Source organism: Camelus dromedarius, chromosome 4, assembly GCF_036321535.1.
Source record: "Camelus dromedarius isolate mCamDro1 chromosome 4, mCamDro1.pat, whole genome shotgun sequence".
NCBI lineage: Eukaryota > Metazoa > Chordata > Mammalia > Artiodactyla > Camelidae > Camelus > Camelus dromedarius.
The window spans coordinates 45,907,822-45,924,283 of record NC_087439.1 but is presented as its reverse complement, the minus strand read 5'-3'; the positions used below and the strand labels follow the sequence as shown (position 1 = coordinate 45,924,283).

At 35.5% G+C, this 16,462-nt stretch overlaps 1 protein-coding gene across 3 annotated transcripts in view; it reads left to right on the top strand.

Annotated features, from left to right (window-relative positions):
• TLK1 (tousled like kinase 1) overlaps nt 1-15,654 on the top strand; it is a 125,126-nt gene extending 109,472 nt beyond the window's left edge. For 2 of the 3 annotated variants that reach the window (XM_010982505.3, XM_064484901.1), the window contains exons 14-21: nt 845-926; nt 4,322-4,413; nt 4,506-4,595; nt 4,751-4,920; nt 5,201-5,336; nt 8,328-8,439; nt 9,651-9,758; nt 13,885-15,654. In XM_010982505.3, the coding sequence (XP_010980807.3) occupies nt 845-926; nt 4,322-4,413; nt 4,506-4,595; nt 4,751-4,920; nt 5,201-5,336; nt 8,328-8,439; nt 9,651-9,758; nt 13,885-14,061 (967 nt within the window). In that variant the 3' untranslated portion in view covers nt 14,062-15,654. The remainder of the gene's footprint in view (nt 1-844; nt 927-4,321; nt 4,414-4,505; nt 4,596-4,750; nt 4,921-5,200; nt 5,337-8,327; nt 8,440-9,650; nt 9,759-13,884) is intronic. The other variant, XM_031451634.2, reaches the window with a different exon arrangement.
• The last annotated feature ends 808 nt before the right edge of the window (nt 15,655-16,462 follow it).

Below are 16,462 nucleotides of genomic sequence, written 5' to 3'. Positions count from 1 at the left end.
CAAGGAAAGCTTAAATTATCAAAGCTGCAATGATTTTGAATAGAATATAATGTATTTGCATGAAGAATTATAGAGCTGCATTGACTTTTTTTTTTTTTTTTCAATTTCAAGAGTGCACATTTTGGAACCACATTTTTCTGCTAAACCCTGCCGTATATTAGCTGTTGACCTTGGACTAGTTACTTAACCTTTCTGTGCTGTAGTGACCTCATGTGTAAAATAGAGATAGTAGCAGGGCCTACTTTAAAGGGTTGGTTAAGAACTAAAAGGAAATACATGTGAGTGCTTATTTAATGTATAGCAGGTGCAGTAAATAACTAAATAGTAATAGCAGTATTGTCTGTGGTTAAAATTTTTTTAAACCTTTCCTTTTTAAATTGGGAACTAAAATTTTATTTATAGAAGGCAGAGATCATAAAATTTAATCATGGATGAAAACCAATTTATAAGTATAATTATTTTTAATCATGTCAGTACTGTAAAACTTCATTAACTGTGACTCCCAGCATAAAAGTATATTTTTCTAAGGGAAGTAATTCCTGTGACTAAGTACAGGATTTCATAAAGCTGTTGGTGATACAATAGTTGATAGCTCTTTATCACAGTGCTATCATTGGTCATTGAACCTGAATATTTAGCTATAAATGTTAAGCTTTGTGAACACCAAAGCATTGAGATGGGTGACAGTCATGCAGGTAGAGAAAGAAAAGAAGTATGGAACGGAATTCAAAATTAGCTGAAACAGAAATAGCTAGGAGTAAAATAAGACAGTGGAACTTTATTGTGGAAGAAAGCTTTTAGTGTGTGTTTTCATGTGCTGAGTGTTTTTTTCCTCATCCTTAAGGTTCAAAGATCATCCGACGTTAAATGAGAGATATTTATTACTTCATCTGCTTGGTAGAGGTGGCTTTAGTGAAGTATATAAGGTAATGTACTTTTTTTTTCTGTTCTTCACACTAATACAGCAAAGGTAGAGTAGTACTTGGTTAAGAAGTACTTGTCTTTTTATTGATTTTATGATTTTTTCTTTGGACTGGTTTTATGTCCTGCCTCTCTTTACAAAAAGAGGGTCTGTGGTGGCTTAGGTTGTTGTCTTATCTCAAGAGTCTAAAAACTATCTTTGTGCCTTCGAAGTCCCTTTGATATCTGGTACCTGTTTACCACTAGTGAGTCCGATACAAATAATAACAGCTGTTAGCATCAAGATAGGCAGGTAGCCATTTAGTAATGGTACATTTATGAAAAGGTGGTGTCCCTTAATTTAAACATGTGTCACAAGTCTCACATGTCCTGAGTTTACCCAAATTTCTACCTATTTTAAGGTCAGTGTTTCTCAAATATGTATGAGTAAATGTAGATTTTTACTCATCATGTTTAATGCTTTATGCCTTTTTTTCAGTTTCTGCCCAACCTTTAAATATTTTAGTTCCTCATCATTCTTATTCTCCTTTGCAAATATATCCCTCCCCATGCACTGAGTTACCATCTGTTTGATTTCACTCCCAGATAGAGATACACAGGTACCTAGATATCTACCCCACACTTCCCTTCTGAGCTTCATACCTGTTGGTTTACATGACTGAGTCTGTTTGCCTCACATGGATGTTTCATGAGTACTACAAACACATCTGAAATAGAAATTATCTTCCTCTTCTCCAAAGCCCCTTATTCTGACACCACTCCCTACTTTAATACACAGCGCTGCCATTTATCTCTCCATTCCCTTCAGTGAAAAACTTAAAAGCCATCCTTCACTCCACCTTTCCCTTAACCCCTTTCCCCAACACATAAACCAGTCCCTGGTGCCTGCTGTTATCAATGTCATTAAGCTCTCCTAAGTCCCGCAGTGACCCTTCTCCTATCTCTTTTAGCTCAAGGCCTCATCATCTCTTGTTTGCATCGCACTGCCTGATCACCTTTTTTAGGCATTGGGTTTCTCCAGTTCATTTATGTTTGCTGCAGCCTAGGGTGACCTTTTTATAAAATGCAGTCTGATCATCTCACTCCCTTGTTTATAAGCCCCAGTGGCTTCGTATTTGCTCTTAGGATACAGCCATGTTGAAGGTCATACTCTCACCTTAAACTTCAGTTCCTGTAGAAGGCTTCCCTTTGAGTCTGCGTTGTATAGGCTCCTTGTGACACTTTGTGCTTCATTATGTTTTAGTATAGTCAGTGGTTCAGACCTTGGGTTCTGAAGCCAGACAGACTGGATTTGAATCCTGATTCTGACTATTTACTAACTGTAAATTTGGGCTTATTGCTTACCATCCTCTACCTCACTGTCTTCATCTTGCAATAACAGTAGCTACATCACAGGATCATTGCAGTGATGAAATGAGTATCACAGGTAAAATCACATAAAACATTGGTGTGGAGTAAATGTAAGCTCGTCAGATTACTATTAGACGTCTTCTCTGTTCAGTGGGACAAGAACTATGTCTTTTTGGTTTATAGAAAACAACCTGTGTATCTATCTAGTTCTGACTCTGGGGAAAATTATGGGATTTGGATTCAGGGAACTTCAGTTCTGATCATCTGACAGTTGAACTATTTTTTGGTTTTGTTTTGTTAACTTAGACAAGTATTAAGTGTCATAGGCCTCATCTTCCTCATTCATCAAGACTGATCTCTGAGCTCTCTTCCAATTCCTATTTCTCTGACTCTAAAGATAGTTCATCCTGAAGCATTTAATGGTTGAGCAGTCTTACTCAGGCTGTAAGGTAGAGAATATCCTGACAGCTCACTGTGGATCTAAGAACCACCAGAAGTACAGTTGGCCAGCACTGGCTCAGCCTGAAAGTTGCGTAGCTACTGAGCCTATGGCTAGCTTTCACAACGGCCTTCTGCCGCTGCCCAACAGTATTTCAGCTGTTGTTTAGCCCCACAGATAGTGGTTAAAAGGAGCTTTTCTTTTTGAAGACTTTTATAGAAATTAGAAGATGCAGATTGTGGGGAGCCTAATGATTTGAACTTTCAGTACTAACTTAAATACTAATGACAGCTCTGTCCAATCTCTTCAAAGCCCTTTCATGGTTGCCAGTTCCACTGGGAAACAAAGCAGCAGGTTGTCAAAGAACAGACTTTTATCTATACCACAGTAGGAAATATTGAATCAGTTGCTCTGCGATTACCATGTTAGCTTTATGGGAGGGTGTACCATACTCTCTTAAACTTGGGAGAAAGATGATTGTATTATTATAATCAATATACACTGACGATAACCTTATTTGTAGTATACTTAGGCTTTTATTTTCTTCTGTTATCTTTTGTTATGAGTGCCTTGAATTTTATCCTTTATGCTTTCTTGCTTTAAATACAGATATGTTTTACCCCCTTTAATTCTCTCAACAACCCAAACTATAAATGAGACCAAGGCGGAGAAGAGGGTATTAGCACAAAGTCATGCAGCTAAAAGGTCCACTCCAAAGTAAATATTCTTAATTACTGTATCCCATATTATTTTTGATTTCATGCTTTTATAATTTTGTGACAAGCAGTTTACCCCTACTGCTATTTTAAGGTTAAATTGATGGGGGTAGGGGGGACTCGGGCCTTCTTCCTAATAAATATAGAAGCTTTCAGTGTTAAAGGAGTACCTTTGTGTGTAAGTCACAGTGGAACCTAAATTATTAAATCTTTCTTCAATGATACTGTTTTTTAAAAACATTTATAAGTCACCTAAAGTCTTAAAAGAATACTGTCCTTGTATTTTAGAAATAGGCTGGTAATTTGAATAAAACAGTATAAGACGTTTTTTGAGAAGAGTTTAAGGAATTATTACTAAAATAGTTCGGTGTGATAATTACATATGGTTATGTTTATGTTTGAACAGTTTCATAATAAAAGTTTAGAATCTTTTAAAAATAATTAGGAAATTGTTAAGAACTTTTAATTTTCAGACAAATTGGGGGAAAAAAGTGGAGTTGCTAGGTAAAGATAGAGAAGAGGCTTTGCTTTGTTCAGCCCACCAAAAAAAGCATTACAGCCATCTGTTTTCCTGGCCTCTTGCTGCTACTGCCAGTGCAGAGGAGCGGGTCCATATTAAAAACAAATGATAGCTTTATTGTTTTATCTTGATTCAATATATTGGCATTTATGAAACTTGAATATGAACATTCACTTTAAGGCTTTCTCTGATTTAGCACCATGTAATTTGTCTTATTTCTGATACTATATGTGCCACTGAACTATATAGTCTTAGCAGAGATGACTACCAAGAACTGTAATATATATTCTAATTTCATATAGCAAAGATTAGCACCAAAAAAAAAAAAAAAATCTCTTCAGCTTTGGTCCAAACTCTTCTGTTCTTGAATCCTAGGCTTTTGACCTTTATGAACAAAGATACGCTGCTGTGAAGATCCATCAGCTTAATAAAAGCTGGAGGGATGAGAAGAAGGAAAACTACCACAAGTAAATATTAACACTTTATTACTTTTTTTTAAATCAATTTTGTAAGTGTATGTAATGGTCATGGAGAATTAATACACGTTCTCTTCTCCTAGACATGCCTGCAGAGAGTATAGAATACACAAAGAACTGGATCACCCCAGAATAGTTAAACTCTATGATTATTTCTCCTTGGATACAGATACGTAAGCAAATATTAAAGGATTTACTTTTTAAGAAAAGACATGTTGGCTTTTGCTTCTCCTTTCTGTAGTGATAATATAACCTCTTCATTTGTCCATTGTGATTCTGAATTATTGGATAATATTTTATGTCTAATTTTTTTTCTTTTCCATTGTAGGTTTTGTACAGTGTTAGAATACTGTGAAGGCAATGACTTGGATTTCTATCTGAAGCAACATAAATTAATGTCAGAGAAAGAAGCTAGGTCTATTGTAATGCAAATTGTCAATGCACTAAGATATCTCAATGAAATCAAACCCCCTATTATACATTATGATCTTAAGCCAGGTAAGTAATAAAATGTATCTAATTTTAAGCTATAGAGTGTAGTTTTTAAAAGTCATTAAGTTTTTGAGTTCTGTGTTTAAAAGTCAGTGGAATAGTAGAATTTAAAATATTTTTATTATATCACTACATTTAAAAATCATCTTAAATATATTTTTTAATTACATTAAAATTTTTACATATGTATTTTATTAAACATATCATTTCCCCAAAATCAGCTTTAGTAGTAAAGATAAGTCTTTCATCTATGTATCATTAAAAGAACTTTATACTTTATTTTTAGGGAACATTCTTCTGGTAGATGGAACAGCATGTGGAGAAATCAAAATCACTGATTTTGGTCTGTCCAAGATTATGGATGACGATAGCTATGGTGTAGATGGAATGGATCTAACTTCCCAGGGGGCAGGCACTTACTGGTAAGTGCATTTTGAAAAACACTAAATTATCTAGATAAGTGCCCAATCTTTTTATAAGAGTTTATATTTTCATGTACCTTTGCAATTGGTGTGGTGAGGGTACTGAGGTGAAATCTCTGAGTTGAGAGACTACTGTCATCCAGTCCTCTTTCTCATCTGGTCTTAACTGTAAATATGAGCAACCTGGAGAAAGAAAAACTTGGCATTAGCAGATGACTTCATTACCTCCCAGCCAGAAACTCCTAACATGGAGAATTCATGAGTCTTCTTCTATAATGTTACGGTGATGTTTATCATTAAAAATATTTAATATAATACAACATCATCAAGCCCTCTCTGTAGAGGTTTTTAATTTACAGTTTTTTGTTGGAGATGGCTGTTTTGTTGATCATAGATGAGGAAGAAATATGGCATAATCTTGGTCCTTGGACTTAACTCTCAGAACTCTTAATGACTTTAGATATATCTGTGAATCTAGGGTTCTATCTAGATTTATAAGTCTAAATGAATGTCATGCCCTTCGGGTACCTAGGTGTTGACAAAAATTACTTCAGTGAGAATTTTCAAACTTAACCAAATATGCCCAAGTGGAGAACATAGGTGATAAAGTTTCAAAACAAATTTAGTTTTCAGAATAAATTAGTTTAGCAAAAGGAATGCAATCTTAATTGGAAGGAAGGTAACTGTAATCACCTTCATTGAGCAGGATGGTGACTACAAACATAATTGTGACATTAGGTTTTCTGTAACAGTCTTCACTATTAGCCTGGCCAGTAATAACCAGTTCCATAAAATGCCACAGGTCTGAATGGACTTTACTTTTCAAAACAGGGATGAGTCATGGCCATGTATTCTTTTAAAGCCATTTTAGTATTTCAAATTCTGCATGTGGCATTTTTTTAGGAATATGAATTACATCATGGATTTTTTTCATATTTAATTTTAACTAGTAGCTAGTCAGTATCCTCAATCAGTAGCCTCTAGACTTTCCTCTTTTAGCAACAAGTCTCCTTTTTTCCACAACAAACAAAATCTTAGAATCCTAATAAACAAAAAAACAGTTCTTGGTAGAAACCTGTATTCTGTGGACAACAGCTTGGAAACCATGCTGTAAGTAATAGATCATCCTTCCTCTGCAGAGACTCCCACTGTACCTTCTCACTCTGGCTGCCCTACTATAGGGCAGGGCAAGGAAATTTTCCTGACAGATGGGCATGAGACACGGAAACTATGTTTAGGATGCTGTGCAGGAAGGAGATATGTCATGGCATTTCCATCTAGTAACCTGGAATTATACTTCTCATAGAAACAGTGTTCTAAAAAGTAATGGTTAGTTTTCTAGTCATAGTTTTTTAGCTATGTATTTGGTAAACTGGATGTCTTGTACAGACTTTTAGAATTCACAGATTGCCTTTCATCCCCCCAAAAGCTTAAACTGTTTTCAGTATAACTTAGAAGACAGTGAGTTTTGTCTCTCCCTGACAGGTCTCAAATGTAGTCATCCACTAAATCCTGGTGGTCATTTTTCCTGGATAGCTTTCGTATCTATTCCTACGCTCTTCTCCTTGCTGATAGCCTTCTACCTTGAGAGATGGTATAGCATAGTGTTTAACAGCCATTCTTGTTTTCTATATGTTTAGCAAGAGAATTGCCTACAGTTTGAATATTGGTGAAGGGGAAGAGGAAAAGATTACTTCTGTTAATAATAGAATATTGCCATTTCTAATGACAGTTTTTCATTCCTGTAGATAAATCCATATACAGTTGAGCCTTGAATGATGCAGGGGTTAGGGGCACCAACCCTCTGCACAGTCAAAAATCTGAGTATAGCTTAGAGTTGCTCTTCCTGTATGTGGTTCCTCTGCATCCACAGTTCAACCATGGATCGTATAGTGCTATATAGTATTTGCTATTGAAAAAAATCCTCATGTGAGTGGAACCATGAGGTTCAAACCCGTATTGTTCCAAGGTCAACTGTATTATTACATACTTTATCACAAAGTTGTATGTTTTGGCTCTAGAGTCAAATGATATAGGGGTGTAAATGCTTTAAAAGTTAGGACTTTCATGAGTGACAAATGCTGGAGAGGGTGTGGAGAAAGGGGAAAGCTTTCTACACTGCTGGTGGGAATGTAGTTTAGTGCAGCATTATGGAAAACAGTATGGAGATTCCTCAAAAGACTAAAAATGGACTTACCATATGACCCAGCAATCCCGCTTCTGGGTGTATATCCAGAAGGAACTCTAATGTGAAAAGATACATGCACCCCAGTGTTCATAGCAGCACTATTTACAATAGCCAAGACATGTGGACATTTAACTTGCTTCCATCGACAGATGACTGAATAAAGATGTGGTATATATATGCAATGGAATACTGCTCAGCCATAAAAAAGAATAAAATGCCATTTGCAGCAACATGGATGGACCTGGAGATTATCATACTAAGTGAACTAAGCCAGAAAGAGAAAGAAAAATACCATATGGTATCACCCATATGTGGGATCTTTAAAAAAGGGGGGGGGCACTCTATGAACTCATCTACAAAACAGAAACAGACACCCAGACTTCATAAACAATCTTACGGTTACCAGGGAAAGAGGGTGGGAAGGCATAAATTTGGGAGTTTGAGATTTATAAATGTTAGCTACAATATATGAAAATAGATTTTTTTTAAAAGTTCCTTCTGTATAGCACAAGGAACTATGTTCAATATCTCATGATAACCTTTAATGAAAATGAATATGTGCATGTATATGCATGACTGGGACATTGTGCTATACACCAGAAATTGACACTTGAAATACAGCCAATTACAATTTAAAAATAAATAGACGTTAGGACTTTCATCAGTGAAATCACTCATAGTTTCTGTATGGATAAAATGAGTGTTCTAAGATTTTGCATTTATAAGGTTTTAAGTTATAAATTGTTAATAGTACCTTTTCCTTTTTTTCTCTCTCCCCCCACACACAAAAAACAAAACCCTAGGTATTTACCTCCTGAGTGTTTTGTAGTTGGAAAGGAACCACCAAAGATTTCCAACAAGGTTGATGTTTGGTCAGTCGGAGTCATCTTTTTTCAGTGTCTTTATGGTAGAAAGGTAAGTTAAAGTATACCAGATTCACCTGTATAGAGATCAGTTGAATTTTCCCATATTAAAGTTTCGTTAACTTGAAGTCAATTTAGATCCTTCCAAGGAGTGCCAGTCCTCTTCTCTATATCTACTGTTACCCAAGGATTCCAAGAATGGAGACTTGGTTGAGGGAAAAACCAAAACAAACAAAACATTTATTTGGAGTCAGGAGCAGCCTGGGAAGTAGAAATCCAGGAAAGCAGGGGAACTCTGAAACTGCAAGGTTGCAGCTGGCAGCTGCTAGCAGATACGGTTTTGAAAACAGCTAGATGTGTCCTTGACTTTGATACAGTTTAGAAAGTTCAGGTTTTCTGTGATGCCACTTCTGTAGTGGCCTCCCAGCTCCATGTTGGATGCCTAAACCATAATTACTCCATTTAGATTTTTCAAATGATCTTACATATATCATCACTTCCTAAAATTTGCACGGATCAGATTTTAATGTCACAACAGCTTATCTGGCCTCATTTTTGCCTTTTTTTTTTTTTAATTTAAGGAATAGAAGTATCTAATGTGTTAATGGTGCTAAATAACATTTTTATTCTGTTTGTTAGGGATAATGGAGTCAAACACTTCAGTAGCCTCTGTTTAAACTTAGTCCCAGTTTTTTCCAAACCTCTGTTTATGTTGAAGTCAGAACTACAAGTGACTGTAGATATTCTCAAATCTTTATCCCATTCAATCCGTTTCTCAGTGTGAGTAGAGAGGTTTAATGAACTTGTTTAGGAAGTCACTGCATGTTAGTACCAAAGCCAGAGCTATTTCATGTTAAGTTAGTGTGTCATGCTCAGAGTATTTTATTCTTTGGCCTTTTCATAGACATTTCCACTACTGCTTCCTCTCTTCTCTGATCAAACTTAAAACTTTATTCTCAATGTTTGAAAATTAAGTTTCTTTTTGTAAGTTTTTTTTGTTTTGTTTTGTTTTTTACTTAATTGCAATAGTATTACTTTCTATTGCTTATTCAGTGTTTTGGCTATGTTGAGGATTGATTACATAGAAATACAGTTGTAACTGATAGCAGGCCAAGAAAGTCTATGAGAATGCATCCCAACTTCCAAATAACTGAAGAAAAGATACTTTAGAACACAGATCATTTATATCTTGGGGATTAACTGATAATATTTGTTTAAATATTTTGTGAGATTAAAATATTGAGAAAATTTTTTTTTTTAAAGCCATTTGGTCACAATCAATCTCAACAAGACATTCTTCAAGAAAATACAATATTAAAAGCCACAGAAGTCCAGTTCCCTGTAAAACCAGTTGTAAGCAGTGAAGCAAAGGTATGAAATTTATGTAAATAGGTACTTACTCTGTTTTAAACACAATTTATGAAATATATTTTACAGAATTTACGTAAAGTAAAAGGAATTGCAGCCACAAGAAAATCTGTCCTGTGGGGGCTGGTGATTACTCTGGAGAAGAGTTGCGTAGGCCTTTGGTTGTGACTGTTTTATCTTTTAAGGACCCAAGTATGGTCCCTGTTTCTTTTTTTTTTAACAAACCAGGCAATGGAGAACATAATCTATGATTACGTTTACATAAAGCTCAAAACAAGCAAAACTCAACTGTGGTGTTCAGAGTCAGGATAGTGGTTACCCCAGCAGATTAGAAGCAGATCCAGTGCCTAAAATGGGGCATGAAGAGTCCTTAGGAGGTTCTGATAAAGTTCTTGATCTGGTTGCCACTTACTTAAATACTCACTTTGTCCTGTACGCTCTATGCTCAGTAGGAAAAATACATTATGGCCAAAAATGGCATCATACTCTCTGACCACACTGACAGTAAAGTGGAGTAAGGGTGAGAGGAGTGTTTTACAAAAGAAAAATTCCAGGAAGAGAAGTCTCCAGAATACTGTAAGGAGAAATGCAGCAGTGTACATTCAACAGTTATAGGCACACCTCAGAGAGGTTGTGGGTTCAGTTCCAGACCACCGCAGTAAAGCAAAATACTGTCAGAAGGCAAGTCACATGGAATTTTTGGTTTCTAGGTATGTTTAAAAGTTATTTTTACACTATAATGTTAGTCTACTAAGTGTGTAATAGCATTATGTCTTTAAAAACGTACATACCTTAATAAAGAATACTTTCTTGCTAAAAACTGCTAACCATCATCTGAACCTTCAGCCAGTAGTAATCTTTGTTGGTGAAAGGTCTTGCCTTACTGTTGATGGCCGCTGAATGGTCAATGTGGTGGTTGCTGAGGCAATTTCTTAAAATAAGACAACAGTGAAGTTTGCTGCATCAGTAGACTTTTTCCTTTCATGAACAGTTTCTCTGTTACATACAGCGCTATTTCACAGCATTTTTCCCATAGTAGAATTTTCAAAATTTGAAGTGAGTCATCTCAAACCCTGCCTTGCCACTGCTTTAGCAGCTAAGCTTATGTAATATTCTAAATCCTTTGTTGTCATTTCAACAGTTAAGTTTGCAGTCTTATATGGGCAGAATTCATGATGTCCCAAAACAATTACAATATTAAAAGATCACTGATCATCTTAACAAATATAGTAAGAGTGAAAAGTTTGAGATATTTCGATAATTGCCAAAATGTGACACACAGACACAAAGCAAATGCTGTTGGAAAAATGGTGCTGATAAACTTGCTTGATGCAGGGTTGCCACAAACATTCAATTTGTAAAAAAGCAAGAACAAAAACGATTTATCCACAAAGCACAGTAAAGCAAAGTGCACTGAAATGAAGAGTGCCTATTGGAAGTCCTAGCCAAAACATTAGGCAAGAAAAAGAAATAAAATGATATTAACTGTAAATAGTGACAGTTTTACTTCTTCCTTTCTAATCTGGATGCCTTTTATCAAAGACATTACCAAAAAAATAAATAAATAAAATTCAGTAAAGTTGCAGGATACAAAATCAGTGCAACACATTTGTGTATTTCTGTACACTAATAGTAAGTTATCAGAGAAATTAAGAAAATAATCCCATTTACAGTTGCATCAAAAAGAATAAAAGACCTTAGGAATAAATTTAACCAAGCAGATAAAAAACATTTGTAGACTGAAAACTAAGACTGATGAAAGAAACTGAAGAAGGCACAAATAAGTGGAAAAGTTCTCTATTTTCATGGATTGGAAGAATTAACATTGTCAAAATTTTCATACTACTAAAAGCAATAATATACAGATTCAGCACAATTCCTATCAAAATTCTAAAGGCATTTTTCATAGAAACAGAGGAGACAATCCTAAAGTTTGTATAGAATCACACAAGACCCAAACATAGTCAAAGCTATCTTAAGAAAGAACAACAAAGCTGAAGGACTCATGCTGTAATTTCAAAACTATATAATCAAATCAATATGGTATTGGCAGAAAAACAAACACATAGGTCAGTGGAACAGAATAGCCCAGGAAAAAGCCCATACACACGTGGTCAATTAATTTATGGCAGAGAAGCCAAGAATATACAATGCGAAAGGACGGTCTTGTCAACAAATGGTTTTGGGAAAACTTAGCCATATGCACAAGAAGGAAAATGGATGAAAGCCTTGAACATAAGACCTGAAACCATAAAACTCCTAGAAGAAAACATAGTAGTAAGCTCCCTGACATCAGTCTTAGTGAAACCAAGTGGGACTATATCAAATGAAGCAGCTTCTGCACAGCAAAGGAAACCATGCACAAAATGAAAGGGCAGCCTACCAAATGGGATAGAATATTTGCAAATGTCATATGTGATAAGGGGTTAATGTCCAAAATATGTAAAGAAATCAAACAGTCCGATTAAGAACAGGCAGAGGATCTGAGTAGACGTTTTTCAAGAAGGTAACACAGGTGGCCAACAGGTAGCATGAAAAGGTACTCAGAACCACTAATCATCAGGGAAATGCAGGTCAAACCACAGAGATCACCTGACACCTCTGAGAATGACTGTTACCAAAAAGATGAAAATAGTGTTGATGACGGTGTGGAGAAAAGGAAACCCTCATGCACTGCTGCTAGGATTGTAAACTGGTGCAGCTGCTGTGGAAAACTGTACGGAAGTTCCTTAAAAAATTAAAAATAGAACTACCCTGTGATCCAGCAACTCACGTTTTGAGTATATATCCAAAGGAAATGAAATCACTATCTTAAAGAGCTATCTGCACCCCATACTCATTGCAGTCATTATTTACAATACCCAACACATGGATGCAACTTAAGTGTCTATCGATGGATGAATGGATAAAGAAAATGTGTGTGTGTGTGTGTGTGTATATAAATGGAATACTGTTCAACCATTAAAAAAAAAGAAATCTTTCCATTATATGTAGAATCTTAAAAAAACAACAAAAACCTGAAGCTCGTGGATACAGAGAAGACGCTGGTGATATCCAGAGGCGAGTGGGTGAGGGGTGGGTGAAGGGGGACAAAAGGTACAAAATTCCAGTTATAAATAAATCATGGGGATACAATGTTGCAGCATAGGAAGTATAGTTAATAATACTATATTGCGTATTTGAAAGTTGCTAAGAGAAAAGTTCCCATCACAAGAAAAAAAATTTTGTAACTACATATGGTGACAGATGTTAGACAATTGGGGTGATCATGTCACAATACAAATATGGAATCATTATGTTGAACACTTGAAACTAATATACTGTGTCAATAATACATCAGTTTTTTTTTGAAATTACCATGTGATCCAGTATTTCCACTTCTTGGTCAATACCAAAAGAAAAAGTGGAAGGACTCAAACTGATATTTAGATACCAGTGTTCACAGCAGCAGTATTCACAATAGCTGAAAGGTAGAAACAACCAAAATGTCAATCAACAGGTAAATGGTAAACAAAATGTGGTATCACTTGCAGTGGAATATTACTCGGCCTTAAAAAGGAATGAAGTTCTGACACATGCTACAATGTGGATGACTCTTAAACATTACATTAAGTGAAAGACACAAAAGGACAAATAAATATTGTATAATTCGACTCATATAAGGTACCTAGAATAGCCAGATCATGTAAGTGGTTACTGAGGGCTGGGGGAAGGAGGAAAATGAATTACCGTTTGGGATGATGGAAAAAGTCCTAGAGATAAGATAGTGGTGATGTTGCACAACAGTGTGAATGTACAATTAAGTGACATTAAGTACATTCAGAAGGGTAAAATTGCTCATTTTTATGTTATGTATATTTTAATCACAACCAAAAATTTTTTTTTTTTAAAGGCAGCTTTCTGTAGTAAGTTTACATGGAAGCAGTAATATTTGGACTGTAAATGAGGGGCTGTGAGTTGAGAGTTGAATTTGAAGTAATAATTTTATTGCTACAAAAAAAATTTTTAAAAATATTTAAATACCCAATGGAATGAAATCTGTTTGTCTTAAATGTGTCCACTATCTGTAGTATTCAGTTGATTGATATTTGGAAAAGGGAAACATTTTAATTGCTCTTTTTTTTTTAAGGCCTTTATAAGACGCTGCTTGGCATATCGAAAAGAAGACAGATTTGATGTGCACCAACTGGCAAATGACCCCTACCTTCTCCCACACATGAGAAGATCAAATTCTTCAGGAAACTTACACATGGCCGGGCTGACAGCATCCCCTACGCCCCCTTCTTCAAGCATAATGACTTACTGACTTTGCTACAAAATCGGCATGGTATCTTTGAATCGCTTCCAGATGCACACGAGTTTGACAGCATTTGAGTGTTTTTGTTTTCTTTTTTACACAGGATTTGGTTGAGAACTGTTTGTGAACTGAAGTTCTTCCTAGCGTCATTTGTATGAGAGTGGATCATGGACAGTGAATAAATTTACACTTCTGACTGTAACCTTGAGCAGTAAAGGGTGACTGCCTGTTGCACAGAAACAGGAATACCATGTTAAAATAGAAGAGAAATGGTTTTTTGTTTGTTTGGGGGAACACTGTAAATAACGTTTATAATACATTTGGTTGTTACTAGAGAGTTCTAATACGAAGGGTAGTTTTTCATTATTTAAAAACACATGGAAAAAAATGAGACATATTTCTAACACAAGAGCTATATAGTGCCTGGATACATTCTTCAGCATTCAGCAGTTTACCTGCTGAAACCAAAGTAAGAACTGAATGACAGTGACAGTCATGTTTATAGTAACAGAATGTGGGAGTCAGAGTCTTTGGACAAAGTTAGACTTTGTCATCTGCCTGTTCTGGCTTTTACTAAGTTGTACCTCGAAATCAAAAGTCTGTTTTTTCACTGGTTATGTTAAAGGAAGAGTTATTATTCCTAGATACTTTACACCTTTGACAAAATGAGCTGCTTGTTTTGAAATCAGTTGAATTCACTAAATCATAATATCTCCAGTGTTTTCAACGTGTTAGAATTGTTAACAGATCTTTTTCTTTTGTTACCAGGCCTTGTTACAAGTGACAGTATGTAACCAAATGCAGACCAGTTCTATGCAGGATAATGATAAATTCCCTTCTAGCTCTATTGTAAATTGTTGTACAGATGTTGTATTTCAATTACCAAGTTTCAGCAGCTTATTCTTGTACAAATGTTTAAAAATATGGCTTTTCTAATTGGATATTGTATTTTTTTTTAAGTCTTCTTGAAGGCGCTTTAATTGCTGCTAAATGATGTTGCTTCTTTGCTAAAAAAAATTGAATGACCTCCTTAAAGGTGCAAGTTGACTGTACATCATAGAATGATAAAAGCAGGCATTCATTAACAATCAAGGCATGTAAAAATGATCCCTGTTGGACATAAAGAGTTCTCTAAATCAGTGTCTTGGGTCCTAGGGCTGTGAGCACATATAGATTAGATTTAAAAATTATTCATGGTTATTCTACATTTCTAGAAGGTTCTTAGCAAGGTGGGATGATGGTCCCACAAACAAGTTTCTTGTGATTTGTACAGATTTGTTAAAATGTGAACATTTTCTAATTGCCTTGTATGGTAGAAACCATTCTTTTTCAGGATGCTGTGTTTCACTCCTAAGAAATATTTCTTTATCATCACATTCATAAGGCTGATATTTAATGTAAGTTGTCCATGTTGCCGAAAAAGGAGGCTAAACTTACCACAGATTCTCCTTAATATTGTACAGTTAAACTGTGGCTCTTATTTCTGATGTTGCAAGTCATTTTGTTCTTCATTGTACATAGACACACTGTCTCTTTAAGATGCTGCTGAAATTGTAGAGAATGTAGCCAAACAGTAATAAACAATGACAGTTAAAATTTAAAGACTATGAAGTTAACATTTGAAGGGAGCTTTCAAGATTTAGGACGTTGACTAGCTCCTTAAGAATCAGCTGAATAAATTCTTCAAGTATACTTCAAGATAAGTATGAAGTATTTCAAGCTGTTAAAGTATACCTAATAACCGTTATCAGTGCTAATCCTGGGTAAGTAACACTTAGCCCCATCAGGAGTGGTTTAAGGGCTCTACCTGTTCCTCTGTAGATGAAGACAGAAATCCTATTTTTTTTAATTGACATGGTAATGGAATGTTTGCAGCGACTGAGTGCTTTAGGTGCTGCCCACAAATTTTTTGAGTTTTCACTTTCTGAATCATAAAATACTACGTTCATATAGCAACTGTTATTTGAAGTCCTGAATTAAAAGAAAATACCCAGGTTTTTAAAATTTGGTGAGGTATTTAAGTGGACATGCACATCTAACATGAGATTGAAGAAGTACAGACCTAGATCTGGTGGTGACCAGGTTATTTTCAAACGAATGAATGTGACTGCTACTGTCAATGCAGAGAAGGAGGGAAACAAGCCATAAAATGCAACTGCTGCCCTGGCCTGGGTTTAGGTAATCATCTATTTAGAATCCAAGATGTATAGGCAATAAATCAAACTTCAAGACCATCTAGTCCTCCTAAAGTTCGTCCAAACAAACGCTACAGGTTTTAGGTGGTATGCTCATAGCCCAGCATGTTGACTGAGCAAAAATGAATACTGTACCTTCACCTGAGAAACTGGCATTTATCACATTTATTTCAGTCACTCTGGCAATCTTTGGCTGTAATATCTTTTGAAGCTTA